The 21,425-nt window shown below is 42.7% G+C and overlaps 1 protein-coding gene across 6 annotated transcripts in view; it reads left to right on the plus strand.

The window, feature by feature from the left end:
* LOC115196063 (nck-associated protein 5) overlaps positions 1–21,009 on the plus strand; it is a 167,202-nt gene extending 146,193 nt beyond the window's left edge. For 5 of the 6 annotated variants that reach the window (XM_029756569.1, XM_029756568.1, XM_029756571.1 and 2 more), the window contains 6 exons: positions 1,992–2,079; positions 6,780–7,115; positions 8,863–8,987; positions 9,811–9,934; positions 10,066–10,247; positions 18,421–21,009. In XM_029756569.1, the coding sequence (XP_029612429.1) occupies positions 1,992–2,079; positions 6,780–7,115; positions 8,863–8,987; positions 9,811–9,934; positions 10,066–10,247; positions 18,421–18,744 (1,179 nt within the window). In that variant the 3' untranslated portion in view covers positions 18,745–21,009. Of the gene's footprint in view, positions 1–1,991; positions 2,080–6,779; positions 7,116–8,862; positions 8,988–9,810; positions 9,935–10,065; positions 10,248–18,420 lie in introns of those variants that run through there. The other variant, XM_029756573.1, reaches the window with a different exon arrangement.
* Positions 21,010–21,425: the final 416 nt, after the last annotated feature.

Here is a 21,425-nt window from a genome sequence, read left to right on the forward strand (position 1 = left end):
TCAACTAGCTTCTTGAGGTAGTCACCTGGAATGCATTTTAATGAACAGTTTTGCCTTCTTAAAAGTTCATTTGTGGAATTTCTTTCCTTCTTAAAACCTCTTAAAGATCGGCCCCTTTTTTAAAAATTTTCGCTTAAAATGACATACCCAAATCTAACTGCCTGTAGCTCAGGCCCTGAAGCAAGGACATGCCTATTCTTGGTACCATTTGAAAAGAAACACTTTGAAGTTTGTGGACATGTGAAAGTAATGTAGGAGAATATAGCACATTAGATCTGATAAAAGATAATACAAAGAAAAAATCTACAATTTTTTTTCAATCTTTTTTGTACCATCTGAAATGCAAGGAGAAAGGCCATAATGTATTATTCCAGCCCAGGTGCAATTTAGATTTTGCCCACTAGATGGCAGAAGTGTATGTGCAAAGTTTTAGACTGATCCAAGGAACCATTGCATTTCTGTTCAAAATGTTGTATCAAGACTGTCCAAATGTGCCTAATTTGATTATTAATAACTTTTCATGCTCAAAACTGTGCACTCTCCTCAAACAATAGCATGGTATTGTTTCACTGTAATAGCTACTGTGAATTGGACAGTGCAGTTAGATTAACAATAATTTAAGCTTTCTGCCAATATCAGATATGTCTATGTCCTGGGAAATGTTCTTGTTACTTTACAACCTCATGCTAATTGCATTAGCCTACAAAAGTTCAACCTGTCATGCAGTGCACCCATCAATCCTGAGGAAGTTAATGCGTTTGAGCCAATCAGTTATGTTATAGACCGCGTCCATATTATGGCAAGAACAGCTCAAATAAGCAAAGAGAAATGACAGTCCATCATTACTTTAAGACATGAAGGTCAGTCAATATGGAACATTTCAAGAACTTTGAAAGTTTCTTCAAGTGCAGTCACAAAAACCATCAAGTGCTATGATGACACTGGCTCTCATGAGGACCGCCACATGAGGACCGCCACAGACCCAGAGTTCATTAGAGTTACCAGCCTCAGAAATTGAAGCCCAAATAAATGCTTCACAGAGTTCAAGTAACAAACACATCTCAACATCGACTGTTCAGAGGAGACTGTGTGAATCAGGCCTTCATGGTCGAATTGCTGCAAAGAAACCACTACTAAAGGACACCAATAATAAGAAGAGACTTGCTTGGGCCAAGAAACACGAGTAATGGACATTAGACTGGTGGAAATGTGTCCATTGGTCTGGAGTCCAAATTGGAGATATGTCTTTGTGAGACGGGGTGTGGGTGAACGGATGCTCTCCGCATGTGTATTTCTCACTGGAAAGCATGGAGGTGTTATGGTGTGGGGGTGCTTTGCTGGTGACACTGTCTGTGATTTATTTAGAATTCAAGGCACACTTAACCAGCATGGCTACCCCCGCATTCTGCAGTGATACACCATCACATCTGGTTTGAGCTTTGTGGAACTATCATTTTTTTTTCAACCAGACAATGACTCAACACACCTCCAGGCTGTGAAAGGGCTATTTTACCAAGAAGGAGAGTGATGGAGTGCTGCATCAGATGATCTGGCCTCCACAATCCCCCTGAACCTCAACCCAATTGAGATGGTTTGGGATGAGTCGGACCGCAAAGTGAAGGAAAAGCAGCCAACAAGTGCTCAGCATATGTGGGAACTCCTTCAAGACTGTTGGAAATGCATTCCAGGTCAAGTTGGTTGAGAGAATGCCAAGAGTGTGCAAAGCTGTCATCAAGGCAAAGGTGGCTATTTGAAGAATCTCAAATATAAGCAAATATTTTGATTTGTTTAACACTTTTTTTGGTTACTACATGATTCCATATGTGCTATTTCATAGTTTTGAGGTCTTCACTATTCTACAATGTAGAAAATTGTACAAATAAAGAAAAACCCTTGAATGAGTAGGTGTTCTAAAACTTTTGACCGGTAGTGTATGTTGTGAGAACCCAAGTTAAGTTAAATGCACTTCATCCTTCATTTTTTCCCACCAGACCATCATTGTGACACAGAAGATCAGCTTGCAAGGAGAGAATGAGGAGGACCCCAACCCTGAGACTTCATGTCAGGACCACATGATAGGTAAGGTTTTACTGTAGCAACGGGCCTACTGTACTTTGAGCTAACGTCTGAAAACATAACGTTTTAGTGCTAATAAGCAACATTAAAATACATTTTTCAACATAGACATTTTCAGTAGTCACCAGCAATACATCTCCACATGTTGCTCTCTGTGTAAAGTATTTCTGTAATAGATTATAGAAACGGTCTCTTATTTTAGGCTTCTGTAGTATACAGAAATAACTGTTGCCATTCATCACCTAATGGCAAATGCATGTGGGACTTGCATGTGTACCGCTTTCTCATACCAGTGAAAAACTAAGCTTAGAGCCTATACAAATATTTCCTGTATCTTTGCAGGACTGATTTGTCTTGTCACTGGCAGAGTGTCTTTATTATCACGCCACTCTCCCACTGCGTTTTGAGGTCATCAACAAAATGGTTACTGTCTCCGGCGTTCAGAAACCCTTTTAGTGTTGCTAGCGCACATTATTGTTTACGTGGCTAAGACATTGGGGGTTGTCAGGGCAGCTGCTGTTCTGAGAGCTTTGGTAGCGTACAATTTGTGATGGGAAAATTATATGCAACACCCACTTACTATTTCAATGACAAGGCGATCTTTACACGCTGGGCAGTTTGTCATTCATTGGCAGGTGGAAGGCATTCTTAGGGAACGCGACTAGGACAAGGCAATCAATGTTTATTAGAGTTTTATAATGCTAGGTGCCCATTGCTCTGTTGGAATGTTTTAGACTGAGTGGCACATTAACTGCCTATCTTTTGAAGAGATGATGACTGTTGTCCTTTCATGAATGGGGTCTTCTCTCATTTAGTTTGATGTGGGCTTTGGCATTATGTGAGCAGGAGAGCAGCGAAACAGTCATGTACAACCTGTGCAAAAGGGGTTTGTGACGCCTTTACTTGAATTATAGTGGTCTTTTCTTTATATTTGAAGTTTGTCCTTATTTTCACACAGGCTTATCTCTGCTTCATTTTGTTTATTTATTTCCATGCACATAATAGGTCGGCACAGATGATATGGCTGCTGGTACGCAATATTTCACTAACTATTTTATGCTGACTATCTTTTTCTTTTTCTTTATTTCACCTTTATTTAACCAGGTAGGCTAGTTGAGAACAAGTTCTCATTTGCAACTGCGACCTGGCCAAGATGAAGCATAGCAATTCGACACATACAACAACACAGAGTTACACATGGAATAAACAAAACATACAGTCAATAATACAGTAGAACAAAAGAAAACAAAAAGTCTATATACAGTGAGTGCAAATGAGGTTCTAAAGGATGGACATTAAGGACCTAGATTTGCAGGTTAGTTTGGACATCATTTACATCAAACATGGAAAACCATAGCATACCATTACTTATAAAAGCTGCTCTCTTTGGCTCGAAGTCATTTTTATATGCTAGCCTCTGTATTGATGGGGTCGACCACACCAATATTGTGAGAAATTGTTTTGACATGAGAAAATGTCCAGGATGTATGAACATTTTCCTGATTCAACTAAGCCCCATATCGTGGAACAGAGCCAAAAATACGATTGTTAATCGTTTCTGTATTCTAATTAACTGAATGGCATATTTAATTCTGCCAGCTAAGCACATCTATCCAACCTCCCCTCAGTATGAATTAAAGGTCTCATAAAGATTTAAGCAGAGTCCACTTATAGGTCCTGAAGTCCAGCCTAGCATATCATATTACTCTGGGCTTTTATGGGTAGAATATGTCAACACATTTGCCTGATCTCAGTTACTTATTTTCTCTGAACACAAGAAACTAGAAACAAAATTGTATTTTATTTTTTTTACATAATGTGATATTGTTGCAGGGATTAAAACTAGAAACTAGAAAAGGATGCGGTTGGACTCATGAGTCTGAGGTGTTGCTTTGTCATGGTTAAAATCAAATCAAATTTTATTTGTCACATGCGCCGAATACAACAGGTGTAGACTTTACGGTGAAATGCTTACTTACAAGCCCTTAACCAACAATGCAGTTTTCAGAAAAATTAAATATTTCTTAAATAAACTATATTAAAAAAATTCAAGAGCAACAATAAAATAACAATAACGAGGCTACATACAACGGGACCAGTACCGAGTCAATGTGCGGGGTTACAGGTCAGTCGATGTAATTGAGATAATATGTACATGTAGGTAGAGGTAAAGTGACTGTGCATAGATAATAGATAATAAACAGCTCAAGTTTTGACCTTGGACTGAATTTAAATGGTTTGAGGTCTCGGTCATGTGACAATAGTCATGACCTCTGGTTGTAATTCCCATGCAGTTGTGATGGTGGTTAATGTCTGGGTTTTACATGAGTCCTCATCATAACATGTCATTTGGTCTGCAGAGCTTGCTCTCTATCACCAGGAGGTTAAATATAGAAGTGATTGGGATCACAGTAAACACAATTTCAGACCCTCTCTGATACTTTTTCCTATGAATTTAGATAGTATTACCCTAGGGTCATTAAAATCATACCCTACAAGGTCCGGAATACTGCTAGTTTTCTGTTCTACCTGATAATTAATATGCACAAACCTGGCATCCCAGGTCTAAACCAGTTCCCGATTAGAAAGGACGATAGGTCCATGTTAGACCTTGTTATCGTGTGAGTGCAAACGGCATATTGAAAACAACTGCCAAATCAATTCCTTAGATCATTAAGCTTTGTGAGGTATGGATGTCTCCCTCTTTCTCTTTCCTTTCTCTCTTTCTCTTTTATTTCCCTTTCTCTATCTCCGTCTTTATCTTCCTTGACTATGTGAACATGAATGTGAGACATTCTGAACTGGCTTAACCTTGATGCATAATGCAGAACTCTGTAGTAATTGATCAGCTGCTGTTTTAGGGGCTTGCCACAACCGCCCCGTGATGACTCATTGCAGATTTATCTAAGCAACATAACAGGCCATCTGTCCATTGAGGTGGTTTATGACCACCTCAGCTACAACATTACTGCAGAGTAGGAGGTGCAAGAGAGGCAGAAGAAGACACGTATGCCTACAATATGACTCTAACTATGTACTAATAGCATGATTAAGTTGACTGTGTTTACTCCCAGTCATCCAGTGGGACGTTTCTGACGCATAATTGAATTAATTATTTTTGTTGATGCACTGTTGGTTTAATTGAATGTCTGGTTGCAAATTTAGAGGGGGGCTGAAAATATTGCTTTATTAGGTTAATAATGTATTTTACAACGACAGCGTATTGCCTCTGATAAAGAGCTTTGGTTTTAATTATGAGGGTTTGATGCAGCTGTTAGGAGATGATGTTGTGCGAGCCCTATGTTTATGGGTTATTGTACTAAAGCATATCCATAGATGCCTTGAACCCCTTCAGAGGAAACGGTTAATATATAATGAATGAATTCATTAATTCATTCATTTATCCATTCATTTCTAGAAGTTTGCGTTGAACATCCAGAGACTGTATGACAACAATGGAGGGATGTGTTAGGGCATATAGAAGAAGTGGATGTTTATGGTCTGGGCGTTATAAGTCCAAGCGCCAAGGTTAAGGGCAGAGCTAGCAGAAATCAACCCAACTCTAAAAAAAATAGGTCCCATGTTTGTCCATAAAAGGCAAGAAAGAAATCAGAACTTACAGATTGTCCTATGGGGAAAAATATATTCCAAAACAACTGCTTACTCGAAAGGATCAATCATTTCCAAGGTTTTTCCATCCTCAACTAGTCTATAATGTATATAACGCTAGATGTTATATGTTCTACTTTTGCAATGCAGCAATATACTGTGCAACCTAGAATGAAAATAGAACATTGTCAAAGTAGCAGTCATATCAGCCATCTGACCTTTCCCCCACTTTTGTCTTTAAACTTAATTAATGTTAGAACTAGTTCAACCTTCTCTTTCTTTTTTTTTACCCAAATTGTTGCAATTAAGTAATGAGCACAGAATGATTAGCCAACATCATTCACAGTTACATGGAATTGGATCATGTCGAACAGCCATCCATCTGTCTCGCTCGGAGACGGAGGCTTTGCAAAACTGTGTATTTTAAACGCTGTCCATCTGTTGCTACAATGTCCTTAGATCACTGCGCAGTGTGGAACATATCAAGCTCGGCGAATGTGTGTAAATCAACATAATGCTGATACAGGAGGTAGGGAGAAAAAAAATCACTAATAAATTGGCACTCTAAAGTCACGCTGGGTTCCAAATGGGTGAAATTAGATTGGGAACGCAGAGAGAGCTAGGAGTTACAAGCGGCCGTTCATTTTAGATCCTTTTCAAGATTAGTCAGATACCTTTTATTAATTTTATGAAGAAGTGATACAGATTTGATCATAGAGGGCCGATAACCACTTATAGGAATAAACCTGATTAATTACACACACAATAGATTGTATCACACATATTACTGGGCAAAGTAATACGAAAAGGTCAGACCTTTATCCTGCATTACATTTCTACAGTTTCTCATAATGATTTGGCTTTGGATTGTACCCAGGTGCTCCGTACGTGAAGTAATGCTCCTGTATCTCTTGCTTTTGCCTCCATTCGTTCTCCTATACTTTTGAACCTACCCCAAGATGCCCTTTTTACCCATAACCCCTTCCGTTGCTTGTGAATCCAATCCAGTGGCTCTCCCTCCTTTTCCATTGCTCCGCCCCCCCTCCCCCAACCCCATCATCACACGCTGCTTCTCCTGTCCCCCACCCCCCCAGGCTCCAGCTGCCAAATGAGAACCCTGGACAGCGGGATTGGCACCTTCCCCCTCCCTGACTCCGTCACCCGGATCAACGGGCGCCACATTCCTAGATCTGAGTCCAGCCCCGACCGGATGATGGCGAGCGTTCACAGTCCCACTGATCCTGACCAGGACCTCCTCTCGGCCTCTGCTGCTCATTCCCCATCCCATGTGAAAGTGCCGTCCCTGTCTGAAACCCACCCACATGCACCACCCACCAGTGCCCTGGGCCACTCCCTGTCTGACTCTACAGTTACTGGAAGAGGTTGTGGACAGGAAGCCCTGAGCCTCCTCCCCAGACCAATCAACTCAGGTAAGACTGGGGGTTCACCTCATATCAACATCCCCGTTACGTCTCCATTTTATACCCTTCTCCCAAAGCGTGCACTTTCACACTCCCCTTGATGTATTAAGAATCCATAAGTATTGGTTGGGACAATGTCCACACCATTGCTCTTATACCAGTCCAGTCCCATCATGTGAAGTGCACACTTCAGGGAGAAAAGTCGATGATCGGGACACAACCACTGTTACAGGCTCTGTATTGTCTCTGTTTCATGCCAATGGTTTTATGTTCGGTAAACCAATGATTCACAGCTGCATATAAAAGCTAGAATGACTGAGCAGGCTCAGAGGATGTTTGGCCACTATCATGAAACCCAATTTGGTGTTAACCCATCTATAAACTGTGTATAAAATGAGAGAGGATAAAATTCAGATTCTCGCTGGCTCAATTTGATTGTGCAATGAAGGTGGCAGTGTTTTACTTCAATTCACATCATTATGAACCTTAAGTCACACTCAAGAATTCACTATACACACACTATACACCCTCTCAATCTCAACAGAGGATCCATTCTCTACTTGAAGCTATTCAGTGAAAAGGAAAACCTTGTACCTTTGTTAATCAGTCTCCTATGCATTTTGAATGCTGGACTAGATGGACAAGCCTATTGGTATTCTGAGTGATATTCTGTAGCTCTGCTTAACAAAGGCCCTGCGTCCCCCGCCTACCTTCTCAAACCCCTCCGGATAATACGACCCACAGACCATATCCCAAGGATAAGTCGCTAATACAATTAGACACGCAAACTCAATAGCGACAATTAGCGACATAGATCATAAACCACCTTCTGCCTGTTCATTTACCGCAGCAGCACAACAGCATGACAGTGGGTGGGAAGGAGGGAGAGAGGGATCATATGGGCTGAGGGAAGTAACACTAACAATGTACTTGTATGGGGATGAGTGATCTCCGTGATCATGCCTAGGGATTTATGCAATCAGGGAATTAGTGTCTATCTGTGTGACCTCTGTACTGCGGTTAAGGTAGGCATGACCAGCAGCTATCATTATAAGGAATAGAGAAGGAGCCTAATCTCCACCACGGATTCCCTCACAGGTAGTCAAGAAGATGAAAGGACTATTTTGTCCTCGGTGCGGCAAAAATTATTCTGCTGATGTTCCCGTGGTGCCGCCGCCAACGAGGCCCAGTTAATTATATTGTCAGGAGAAGGTAGGAAGTTGTATAGAGAAAATAAGTGTGAAGGAAGGGGTAGGTAGTCATTAAAATTCACACTGACTCAGCTGTGACTATCATTGGATGCTTTGTCATTGGGAATGACAGTTTGAAGCTGATATTTCGGGGCTGCTTCAAGTCAGAGATGTAGCGATGTAGTCTCCCTAGGGAGGATGCCATTGACTATTAATAGATGAAATGCCAAACTCTCCTCACAATTAAAGAAATTGTAGCATCATGCTCATGTTGTACAGCGTGTGCTTTCACAGGTTAACAACTATATTGGCATAGCGTTAGCTATGGGTGTGTCCCAAATAGTAACCTATGGCCACGGTTAAACGTAGTGCACTATAAAGGGAATAGGGAGCCATTTGGGATGTAGCTATGAGTCTTACTGAAACTCCGGGACCTAATAGCTTTGACATTTTTACTTTTCCGCCCTCTATGTACGCAATGCGTAGGCTCTCTTACTGATGTGAGTGTGTGGGTTTGGTTGTTGTTTGTATCTCATGATTTGTTTCTCTTCACTTTTGAATGATAGATGTGATCAGAAGGAAGCGACTGAGTCAGATAGAGTTATGCAGCGCCAGCCACACAGTCACTACGGAGGCCCACGAGGAACAAGTGGAGAAGAAGAGGAACAATAAGGATCTAAACTCACCCAGTGTAAGGAACTTCCCCAGCACTATTAGGCTTATGTCAAAGGGGTGGTGTTTTGGCAGCAAATAGACTGCAATAGCATAGTAGCATATAATAGCATCAATTTCTTATGTTGCATGAAATACAGTAAATGTTGCTAGTAGTAGAGGGACGTAGTTCAATTATCCTCTGACAGAATAATAGCAGCAATAAGAGAACTGCTAAACTGAAAAATCTACAGTACTTCAAATGCCTAATGGTTGTGTTTCTGTGTAGCACGTAAGACACATTATCATCTGTAATTGTGGCTTCCATACAATCCCTATACAATTTCACATCTCCAAGAAGCATTATCATTATGAAAGAGTATCTCCGTAATCTGTTGAGGATACAGTGATATTAAAGGGATTTCATCTACTTCCCCAGAGTCAGATGAACTCGTGGATACCATTTTTATGTCTCTGCGTACAGTATCAATGAAGTTAAGAGGTAGTTTCACGAGCCAATGCTAACTAGCATTAGCACAATGACTGGAAGTCTATGGGTATCTGATGGCATGCTAGTAGATCTAGGGAGTCATTGCCAAAATCCCAAAGTATCCATTTAAGGCAGCAATTGCTAACTAGCGTTAGCACAATGACTAGACGTCTAACAGCTAGTGTGCCATAGACGGCCAGTCATTGTGCTAACGCTAATTAGCATTTGCTCGCGAAACTACTAACTTCCTTCATACTGGATGCTGAGACATAAAAATGGTATCCACAAGTTAATCTGACTCAGGGGAAGTAGTCTTTAAAGGGATTTATTGATCTTCTCATTCTGTCCTGATGCCCCTCTCTTTCCTGAACAGGACAGAGCCCCAAGAGTGTGCACATACTCAGGCAGCAGCAGTGACACCGAGACAGAGTCTGAAGGGAACACGCTAGGCTCCACCCAAAGCACCCTTACCAACAGAGAAAAGACGAGCAAACAAGGTCAGAATCTTGTCTGCATCCCACATCCACAGACACAATATTAATGTTATTTATATGTAGGCCTACATCACTTGATTTTAGCCAGTTTATCTTGATTGGTTGATATATTGATTGAAACATGCGCTCCACAGTCTACTACGAAGAGAAGACGATGAAGAGGAACAGTGTGGGAAAGTTCCCGTCAATCATGGACTACTATCAACATGACATGTTCTCTCACATAGAGAAAGACGACCACAGGGGGAGTTTCTCCCAATACCACTTGTTGCAGAACCAGTCACCGCTAGAGGGCAAAGCAGGAGACAGACTAAGCGTAAGTACTTCCTGTTGACCTATGACATACACTGAACAAAAATCTGAACGCAACATGCAACAATTTCAAAGGTTTTACTGGGTTACAGTTCATATAAGGAAATCAGTCAATTGAAATAAATTCATTAGCCCCTAATATATGGATTTCACATGACTGGGCAATGGCGCAGCCACGGGTTGCCCTGGGAGGGCATATGCCAGGCCCAGCCAATCAGAATGAGTTTTCCCCCACAAAAGGGCTTTATTACAGACAGAAATACTCCTCAGCATCCTCTGCCAAATTCTCTAAAACAACGTCGGAGATGGCTTATGGTAGAGATATGAACATTGTTCCCTGGCAACAGCTCTGGTGGACATTCCTGCAGAGCATGCTCCCTCAAAACTTGAGACATTTGTGGCATTGTGTTGTGTGACAAAACTGCACATATTAGTGGCCTTTTATTGTCCCCGGCATAAGGTGCACCTGTGTAATTATCATGCTGTTTAATCAGCTTGGGTGGATGGATCCACCTGTTGGGTGGATGGATTATCTTGGCAAAGGAGAAATGCTCACTAACAGGGATGTAAACAAATTTGTGGGCACAATTGGAGAGAAATAAGCTTTTCATGCGTATGGAAAATGTCTGTGATTTTCTATTTCAACTCATGAAACATGGGACCAACAGTTTACATGTTGCATTTATATTTTTGTTCAGTATATTACCTTTGACATATCCTTTTGTAGCTCGTCAACTAGATGATCATGGTCTGTTGATGTTGCTTTAGGAGGATCTATTGTACGGACCACTTTACCTCTTTACCTTATGTAAGCTCATGCATTAGCTCAAAACAAACTGTTTCCGTGGTAACTTACATTCCAACTCATGTGAAAACAAATTGCTGTGAAGCAACATTTGTCCTTTTCCAGCTTCTCCAGCTTTCTCAAAGTGCGTACCAAGTCCACAAAGCTTGATGTCTTTCACCCTCCTACACAGCGCTGTAGTTGGATTGTTTGGACGTTTTCATAAAACAAAAAAACTGAAAGTCACCTAATTGCTTTCGATCGGCTTGCCCTCTCGTGTCACGGGGTATTTGCCTACCAGTATTTAACTTCACTGAATGACAAATGAGGAGCAGTGACCATGAAATGGCCCTCACCCCCCTCGGCCCCCACTTCCCCTCAGATCAGTGCAGTAGAATAACCTAACACACACACACACAGACACACACACACGACCTGACAGAAAAATCCATAATCTGCAAAAGGATCTGACTCAACACAAGTTCAGAGAGAGAAAGAGAGCGAGAGGAAAAATACATGAACATGTTTTATGTTCTTGAACTATGGTTCTTACTGTTGTCCTATGGAGGCCTTGTACTATGAAAGAGGAGCAGTACTGAAACTCGCAGCTACTCTGCTAAAGCAAAATACAACTTTGCAGGGCTCAAAGTTTATGCCTTTTTTATTAAACTTACAACATCCTCCTTGCCAGTCTCTTTTTGGGGTCAAACATTTCTAATAGATTCAATAAGTACAGATTCATTCCATTCTGCATTGACTGAACAATTGACTGCTCAAATTGAATGTGGAAAAAACGAATGTCCTTGGCGTATGCTTTGACCCTGACGAAGGTTCTGCATACAGAAACATTGGTTCATCTATTCATTGAATAACTGGGAAAAAAATAGAATATGCCGTTTTTGTCTCCTCAGCCATTAGTCTACACTTAATAAAACCATTTTGGATATGAGGCTTCCGCTCCCACTCTACAAAGACGTTTGTGCTAAAATTGCCAGGATTTGACCATTTTTAATGTCAGTGTGAAATAACTGTGCTTGCTGGTTGTGGACGTGGGGTTGTAACTGAGGTTTTTCTAACAAGGTTTATGTGTGGTTGGCTGCTGAGGTGATGAGCTGGGGGTTTTGAAAGCATGGCTCTGATTGTGGCGAGATTCCCTACAGAAATGCAGCATGTCGGACAGAGATCATGTGCATCCAACCTGCACCGAGATCACCCAAACAACAACAGCAAATACACAAAAGACAGAGCAACACTATGGATTTAATCCTACCATCTTTTGCTGTCCAATAATTGGTCTTGGAAAGACCTCACAAGAAAAAGTCTGTCACGATCGTCGTAAGAACACTCCGACCAAAGCGCAGCGTGAAATCGGTTCAACATTTTATTAGAAGTGAACCGCACAAACAAAACAATAAAGAACAAACGAAACGTGACGTTCTGGAGTGCTCACAGGCAAATACACAAAAACAAAACAACGATAAATGACTGCCTCTGATTGGGAACCATACCAGGCCAACATAGAAATAAAATAACCTAGATTACCCACCCTAGTCACACCCCGACCTAACCAACACAGAGAATAAAAGGCTCTCTATGGTCAGGGCGTGACAGTACCCCCCCCCCCCCCCAAATGTGCGAACTCCGGCTGCAAAACCTGACTCAATAGGGGAGGGTCCGGGTGGGCATCTAGCATTGGTGGCGGCTCCGGTGCAGGTCGTAACCCCCGCCCAGACCCCGGATCCGGCCATGGCGCCGGGCTGAATGTCGTGGCTGGACTGGGCATCGGCGCAGAGGAAGGCTCCAGCCTTGGAGCTGGGCTGGTCGCCATGCCTGGACTGTGCACCGGCACAAAGGAGGGCTCCGGCCATGGAGCGGGACTGGACGCCGTGCCTGGACTGGGCACTGGCGTAAAGGAGGGCTCCGGCCTGTGGACCATTGCAGGAGGTTCTGGACTGTGGACCGTCGCAGGAGGTTCTGGACTGTGGACCGTCGCAAGAGGTTCCGGACTGTGGACCGTCGCAGGAGGTTCCGGACTGTGGACCGTCGCAGGAGGTTCCGGACTGTGGACCGTCGCAGGAGGTTCCGGACTGTGGACCGTCGCAGGAGGTTCCGGACTGTGGACCGTCGCAGGAGGTTCCGGACTGTGGACCGTCGCAGGAGGTGCCGGACTGTGGACCGTTGCCGGAAGCTCTGGACTGTTGATGCGCACTGGAGGCCTAGTGCGTGGAGCCGGTACATGTGGCACCGGACTGGTGACACGCACTTCAGGGCGAGTGCGGGGAGCAGGTACAGGACATGTCGGACTGGGGAGGCGCACTGGAGGCCTGATGCGTGGGACTGGCACAGGTTGCACCGGACTGGTGACACGCTCTTCAGGGCGAGTGCGGGGAGCAGGCACAGGACGTACTGGGCTGTGAAAGCATAGTGGAGACTTGGTGCGTAGAGCTGGCAAACATGGTACCGGACAAATGATACGCTCTTCAAGGCGAGTGCGGAGAGCTGGCACAGGACGTACAGGGCTGTGGAGGCGTACTGGAGACCTGGTGCGTGGAGCTGGCACAGTTTTTACCAGACTGCTAGCACGCTCCTCAGGACGAGTACGGAGAGCTGACTCAGGTGGCATCAAACAGATAACACGCTCCTTAGGGCGAATGTCGTGCATCATACACCAACACAACAACTCTCATTTCTCTCTCCTCCAATTTCTCCATCAACTCACTGACGGTCTCTGACTCTCTCCGTTCACTCTCCTCCAATTTCTCCATCAACTCACTGACGGTCTCTGACTCCCTCCGTTCACTCTCCTCCAATTTCTCCCTCTTCTTCCAGATTGGCTCTGGTTCACTCCGTTCACTCTCCTCCAATTTCTCCCTCTTCTTCCAGATTGGCTCTGGTTCACTCCGTTCACTCTCCTCCAATTTCTCCCTCTTCTCCCAGATTGACTCTGGTTCACTCCGTTTACTCTCCTCCAATTTTTCCCTCTTCTCCCAGATTGGCTCTGGTTCACTCCTCGGCTCCGCCGACCACCCCGTGCCCCCCCCCCAAAAAATTTTTTTGGGGGTGTCCTTTGGGCTTTCCTTGTGGCCACGAACCCCGGCGTCGTCGCTGTCCTCCCTTATCTCCTTGCGTCTGCTTCCAAGGAAGGCTTTCGTGTCCCTCCATGATTTCCTCCCCTGTCCAGGATATCTTCTCCTCCTTGATCTCCTCCCAAGCCCAGGACACCTTCTCCTCCTGGGCACGCTGCTTGGTCCTGTTGGGATCTTCTGTCACGATCGTCGTAAGAACGCTCAGACCAAAGCGCAGCGTGAAATCGGTTCGACATTTTATTAGAAGTGAACCGCACAAACAAAACAATAAAGAACAAACAAAACGTGACGTTCTGGAGTGCTCACAGGCAACTACACAAAAACAAAACAAGATCCCACAAAACACAGTGGGGAAATGGCTGCCTAAATATGATCCCCAATCAGAGACAACGATAAACGGCTGCCTCTGATTGGGAACCATACCAGGTCAACAGAAATAAAACAACCCAGATTACCCACCCTAGTCACACCCCGACCTAACCAACATAGAGAATAAAAGGCTCTCTATGGTCAGGGCGTGACAAAGTCAGTCAGGTAAGTTCATAATATCGTTATGGAAGATTTGTTTGGGAAGTGGGAAGTGTGTGGAAGGTGCGGACGAGGGGAGCGCGGGTGCAGTGTGAGATTGGGTGATTTAAGTGCCTTTAATAACCTTTCACAAACACTCAGGAGAGTGATGTAAAGCTCAGCAGCTCCCATCAGAGACCTCATGGCCCAGCCTGGCCCCCATTCATCATCCTGACACTGCCTGACAGCCACGCTGCCTGCCTGCCTCTCTGCCTGCCTGGCTACACCCCCTCTGCCTCCTTCAATCTCCCCCCTTTTTATATTTCTCTCTCTCTCTCTCTCTCTCTCTCTCTCTCTCTCTCTCTCTCTCTCTCTCTCTCTCTCTCTCTCTCTCTCTCTCTCTCTCTCTCTCTCTCGCTCCTATCTCTCTCTCTCTCTCGCCCCCTTCTCTCTCTCCCGATGGGTAATAGAGATTGCTGCAGGCCTCTCCGACAGGGGGAAAACAGCATTAGATGCTGTGCTGGAGCCGGGCATGGCAGGGCCTAAGGAGCCAGACCAGAGAGGGCCAGGTTACACAGCAATATGCCTCATAACTATATAATATCTGTGTTCACACCTTCTCTCCAGCTACTTGTAACAGCTTGTTACCTGGAGCACTAATGCAATGGGGAGAGAGAGGGATGTTTTTGGTCTTGGACATGCAATTGGAAATAGAAGTACAGACATGTAAGATGTGCTTCAGATGACAGACTTTCAAATCAAATTTTGGGCCGGAATGTTATGAGTTATTTGTAATTTTCTAAATATCAGAGGTGTATTTTTTTTACACCTGACACCAAGTCTAGAGAAAAAGTATTGTCTCAAGGCCCACATGCAAATATATATATATATATATATATATATATATATATATATATATATATATATATATATATATATTTCAATTGTATGCCAGCTGCTACTGCCTATACGTACATACACAACAGTATATCATTAGTGGTATATGAACAATAAATATTTCAGACACACAACAATTGTCCAGAATCCCAGTCAGGGAGAAGAACAGCCATTCTCTCTTTGGACTCCTTATCGACTTACTCTTAACACCTTTAGAAAGTAAGAATGTTTCCAGCGTATATATTCTTTCAGAATCCCAGGTAGCCAAGACATTGCCATTGAACTGAAATACCTCAGTGTTGCTAGATGATAACCAATTAGCCGTTGACAAGCTCTTTTTCCACCTGATGTGCCCCTGAGGCGATGTTTTCCTGTGTGTTCCGTTGTAAAGGATACACTTCAACTGGCTCCTTAGGTGCCTTCGGATTGTCAAGGTCTGCACGGAGGTTGGTTTCGACCCACAAACAAGAGTGGTAATTGTGTTTCACCAAATCAAATTCAATCACAGATAAGAATCCCTCCTACCGAGATAGAGAGCTCAGTGTTGTTAGGAGAAGAACAGGACCATGATTGCTGTTCCTCACTGTCAAAGGCACTGAACGAAAGGCCACCCCAATTCCAATCACTGATCACAATCAAGTCATACACCCTCTACTTGGCTCTCATGGTCTTCCACATCCATGCACCTGTAGACTCCACTACACTGGCACATACTATACGGTTGGTTTCCCGGACCCAGATTGAGCGTAGTCTTGGACTAAAAAGCATTTTCGACGTAGCACTTTTGATTCTCCAGTAACTTTGCTAGAATGGAGATGTGTCATTGTGCAGATTTAAATCACATTAGTTTTTATCACCAACCCTTGAATTATCATTATTAGTCACTGTACCTCAAAAGTGATATTTTTCAGAAGTCTAGGGTATTTCTGATTTTTCTATGTGCTGATTTATTACATGAAGAATATCTAACCTGCGGTGCCTGTGTTTAGAATGCATTATTGTAAACTGCCAGATTGTTAGCAAAATGGTTCTGGGCTGGAGTTCCTGGGAGGAAAGCCATTTCTAAGAGGCACTTGGCAGTGAACACTTAATGATGAGGAGTTAGTGCAACCCCGAGGGCAGTCTATACCCCTGGTAATACGGTAATACCTCTGTGTACTCTCCACCCAGGAAGTGTGTGGATGGCTTGGCCCCTTCGGTAGATTGGCTGGAGGAAAATCCAGTTACCCAGAGAATTGTGTTTACCTTTACCACAGATAAAATGTAGCCAGAGAGCACAGGCTCCTTCTAACGATTCCTCAAATTATTTCAAGATTCTTCAGTGCATTTCTGCATAAATATTTCCGTTAAGATATTCTAATAGTTATTGACCAAGGTTGAATTACACATCACTTTTTTTCTACTGAAGATGTGTTTTGTATTCACTGTGGTTAGATGTATGACTGTATGTGGGAAAAATGCATTATGCATGATTTCTGTGATTATGCTAGATTGGAGATGCAGAGCTTTTATATATATATATGTATATGTATGTATCTCAATGGGGACTTCTCCTATTGTTGTGTTGCCAATTTACTCAAGGGTGGTGGAATGGCTTGGAGGCGTTTTCCATGAAAGAAGCCAATGAGTTCAGCGACCACACACGATAAAAGTGTACATGCCAAAAATATTTCTCAAAAGTACATAAACAACAGGACCTAGAGGGCTCTAGGGATTCATCCTGAAACTGCAACATTAATGCTGCAATCTGGGATTTATTTCTTTACAAAAATGGCAACCCCACTCTTGTTGTGGTATATTCCTCAAGAATCAAAGGATTGAAATCTCCATTGAACAGATACCCAGATACCACATTATACCTTTAAGTTAGATTCTCTGTGCATACCAAAACACCTGTCAATATGCAAAATGATATACAGCAGCGGTTTTCTCTACAGTATATTTGAGGTTAAGCCATTTGCGTTAATTTATGGCGAGAAGAAGCCGGCCACCGTTTCACTCGTTTCTTTTTTAACAACATGGACTCCTGACAAAAATATAATACGCTGTGTTAAAACAGCTACAAAGGAGAATCTCTCTCTCTCTCTCTCTCTCTCTCTCTCTGTCTGTCTCTCTGTCTGTCTCTCTGTCTGTCTCTCTGTCTCTCTGTCTGTCTCTCTGTCTCTCTGTCTCTCTGTCTCTCTGTCTCTCTGTCTCTCTGTCTCTCTGTCTCTGTGTCTCTGTAGAGAGGCTGGTATCTCACGGCAGATTCCCCCAGACAGACTCATTGGGCCTTAAGCATGGGAAGAGAATGAACAAAGCTCTCAATAAATCAATGCGATACTCGGGAATGGCAGTCAAATTGCTTTGTAGTGTTGCATTACGCTGAAGTAGATGTACACTGAGTGTACAAAACAGTTCCATGACATAGACTGACCTCGCGAGTCAACATTGGCCAGCATCCCTGTGGAACACTTTGGACACCCTGTAGAGTCCATGCCCCGACGAATGAGGCTGTTCTGAGGGCAAAAGGGGGTGCAACTCAATATTAGGAAGGTGTTCCTAATGTTTTGTACACTCAGTGTAAAGCCAGCATGACAGCCTTGTTTTTGTTGTTTCTGGATATTCTTTGTTGAGAGACCGAGTGACAGATAGCTCCTTTCTCCATATCATTTCATATAAGTAATCTGGGACAGCTTTGTTGTTTGAATACCAGATTGGCCCTTTTAAAGTATGACGATAATAATGTGCCGCAGTGTGGACACAGTGTGGACTCAGTGTGGACTCAGTGTGGACACAGTGTGGACTCAGTGTGGACTCAGTGTGCACACAGTGTGGACACAGTGTGGACTCAGTGTGGGCAGATGACAAAAACGCCTCTCGTCTCATTTTCTCCTCTCTTGTTTGTCTTGTTGTTGCTGTAGAAAGGGAATCAAGTGGACATGACGACAGGCGGCTGCGGAGGAGGGGTCCAGGCCGGCTCCAGAGACGTGTCCTTGGATTCCCTGAACAAGCTGAACAGCAGTGGGCTGGGGCTGTACCCGGAGACAGAGCTAAGGCCCAGTAGCGGTGACTGCTCCTGTTCCACAGGGGAGAGAGAGGAGGACTGCTGCAGCAGGGCTGACAACGAGCCCTCGTCGTCCAGCTACTACTCCAACAAGCCCGGGGTGGAGCGTGTGGGTTCTCTCAGCGATTCGCTTTACGACAGCTTCTCCTCATGCACCAGTCAGGGCTCCAACGATGTGTAGAGTAAGAAAGTGGAGTCCTCTGCTACTCCCACCAACCGAAGCACTTAGGTCACAAGGAAGGAAGGGATGTCATAGGTGATGTCATAAGATAAGGACGTGAACCCAGACTGTACGGTATGCATGACCTCTGAGCTGGACAATTAAACTATAGGCTACAACAGTACCACCGTTCAAGGTGTGGAAAGCAATGTTAGAAATGGTCTTCTTGCATTATATATTTTTCCCTGACAGGGGAATGTTTTTTTTTTTATCATTGCACTGTAACAAATACTGTACAAAGTTTTTAAGGAATTCAACTTGAAGACACAACTAGAGTAAATACCACCAAATCCAAATCAAACCAATCAGTAATATCATCAGGAGCAACTGATGATGCCAAGTAGTGTGAAGCAATACCTTAAGAATCATAATATGTGCAAAAAACTATTACGGTTGTTGGATGTGGATAGATGGTTTTCTCACGGATCATTATTTCTCAAATGATTTCTCAAATGTTTTACTGCCACAGTGTTGTATGCCATAATGGCAGGCCGACACACCACAACTACCATCATGCAATACACTGCAACCCATACCATACAATCATAGCTCCTAAAGCCATTGGCTCAAACGTGTACGATTTCTAGACTGCTGTGGTATCTTGAAAGTTGCATGGTGAACTAAAATGTGACACACACACACACACACACACATTAGAACAAGAACAAATAATGTCTTTTATTTTTGAAGTGTCGTGATTTATACTTTATATTAAGTGACCTAAATACATGCATATGCACATTTAATTGAACCACCAGTACTGTGGAATCTTAAAGAATAGTATCCTGCATATTGAATGTACTGGAGTCAGTATTGACTTTGAGTTGTAGTACAGATTGAGAAATACATGATCAATCATGTCTACCAGCAAGTCAAAACTGTCATACTGAACTTCAACTGCTGTGTAGTGGCTTAAAGGGATACTTTGGGATATTTGGCAATGAAGCCTTTTATCTTCTTCCCATGTCAGATGAACTCATGGATGCCATTATTATGTCTCTGCATCCAGTATGAAGGAAGTTAGAGTTAGTTGTGTGAGCTAATGCTAACTAGTGTTAGCGCAATGACTGGAAGTATATGGTATCTACTAGCATGCTAGCAGTTACCATAGACTTCCAGTCATTATGCTAACATTATTTAGCAATGTCCTTCAAACTGCCCGTAGAGACATAAAAATGGTATCCACGAATTAATCTGACTCTGGGGAAGTAGAAAAACATCCTGAATTATCCCTTTAAGCAATCACCGTGCCATCACCATTGTACTTGGGTCACTCAGTATTTAATGTAAACATAGAACTGAACTAGTGTCAGAATGGTACTTATGAATCAGAAACTTCTGTTTGCTTCAATAACACATTTGCGGAGCAAGGTCTATGCTCGTAGCTCAGGGAAAATGCAACGCGTATACCTAGTTACCTTGAATATAAGGTTACAACTCATGGAAAATACTGTCATTTTTTAAAACGGAAAACAGACATTTTTTGAAAAGTAAAGCCTTCATGAACTGCAAGATAACATAACTGTTGAAACTGTGTCTCTTGTAGCATCATAAAACACTCATTTTTTTTATATATTTTGTTTGTGTTAAAAACTGCAATTAAATTAATATCAGAATGGAGCATTGCTGACTGGTATATGCAATTTAAAACATGTAATAATTGTGTAATGTTTGCCAATCATTCAACCTATATGTCTATTGATTGAGAACAGTTAAACTTTTCTTGATCGTTTCCTCGTTTTGTGACTTCCTGTAGGGTTTGTCGATACAAAATGTTTTATTTTGTCGAATAAAAGCTACTACTGCAACCTTTTATCACTTTATCCTATAACACATTTGACACGTAGTAGGAATAAATCATCACGCCAAACGTGCGTAATTTGATTCTGGTGCTAATCAAAAACAGACTGTGTACGTTTCATTGTTTGAACAATTTTCCATGAAACTGTTAATAATATGTAAGGAGAGTCTTGCTAAGACCATAATGTGTATTTTTCTAGCTGACGAGTATTTATATCCCACTTTTTGTACATGGAACTGTATAGTGGTGTTTAATTGTCCTACTTCACATCTCTGCTTGATCGTTCCTTTGTAAGAGAACCTGTTACCAGCAGTGTTAGTTTGGTAATTACGTGTGCAATTTTGGCTGTTACATTAGACTTTTAATGCTATATTTTATGTAATAATTTCCCAGACAAATAAAAAGAAATGATGTCCTATTTTAAATTTGGTGCAGCTTCCGTAACTGTTGGAGGTTGACGTTTGTGTATGTGTGTGTGCGTGTGCGTGCAGTCATACACGTGTGCGTTCAGTATCATATACTGTAGTCAAATGTAAGGTACTGTAGTCATACGGAACAGTGAGATCTTCGCTGATCTTTGCCATTGCGCTCATAAATGTGTAACTGAAATATCTGTAGTAGGCTAGAGCAGGGAATTGTTAATAATGGCAAGGGAAGGTTTGAGCCAAGTCCTGCCTTCAAATGCTTGCCGTAAAGCTCATGTCATAGTCTTCAACTACAAAACGTGTTAAACGTATAGCCTGTGTTCACTGAGCTTCACTCTCTTTGACAGTGCTTATAAAGCAGGGGTATTTATAACAATTAGAGTCTCTTGATGGGTAATTATGTGACTATAAATAAA

This window comes from Salmo trutta, chromosome 6 (genome assembly GCF_901001165.1).
Source record: "Salmo trutta chromosome 6, fSalTru1.1, whole genome shotgun sequence".
In the NCBI taxonomy this organism is placed as follows: domain Eukaryota; kingdom Metazoa; phylum Chordata; class Actinopteri; order Salmoniformes; family Salmonidae; genus Salmo; species Salmo trutta.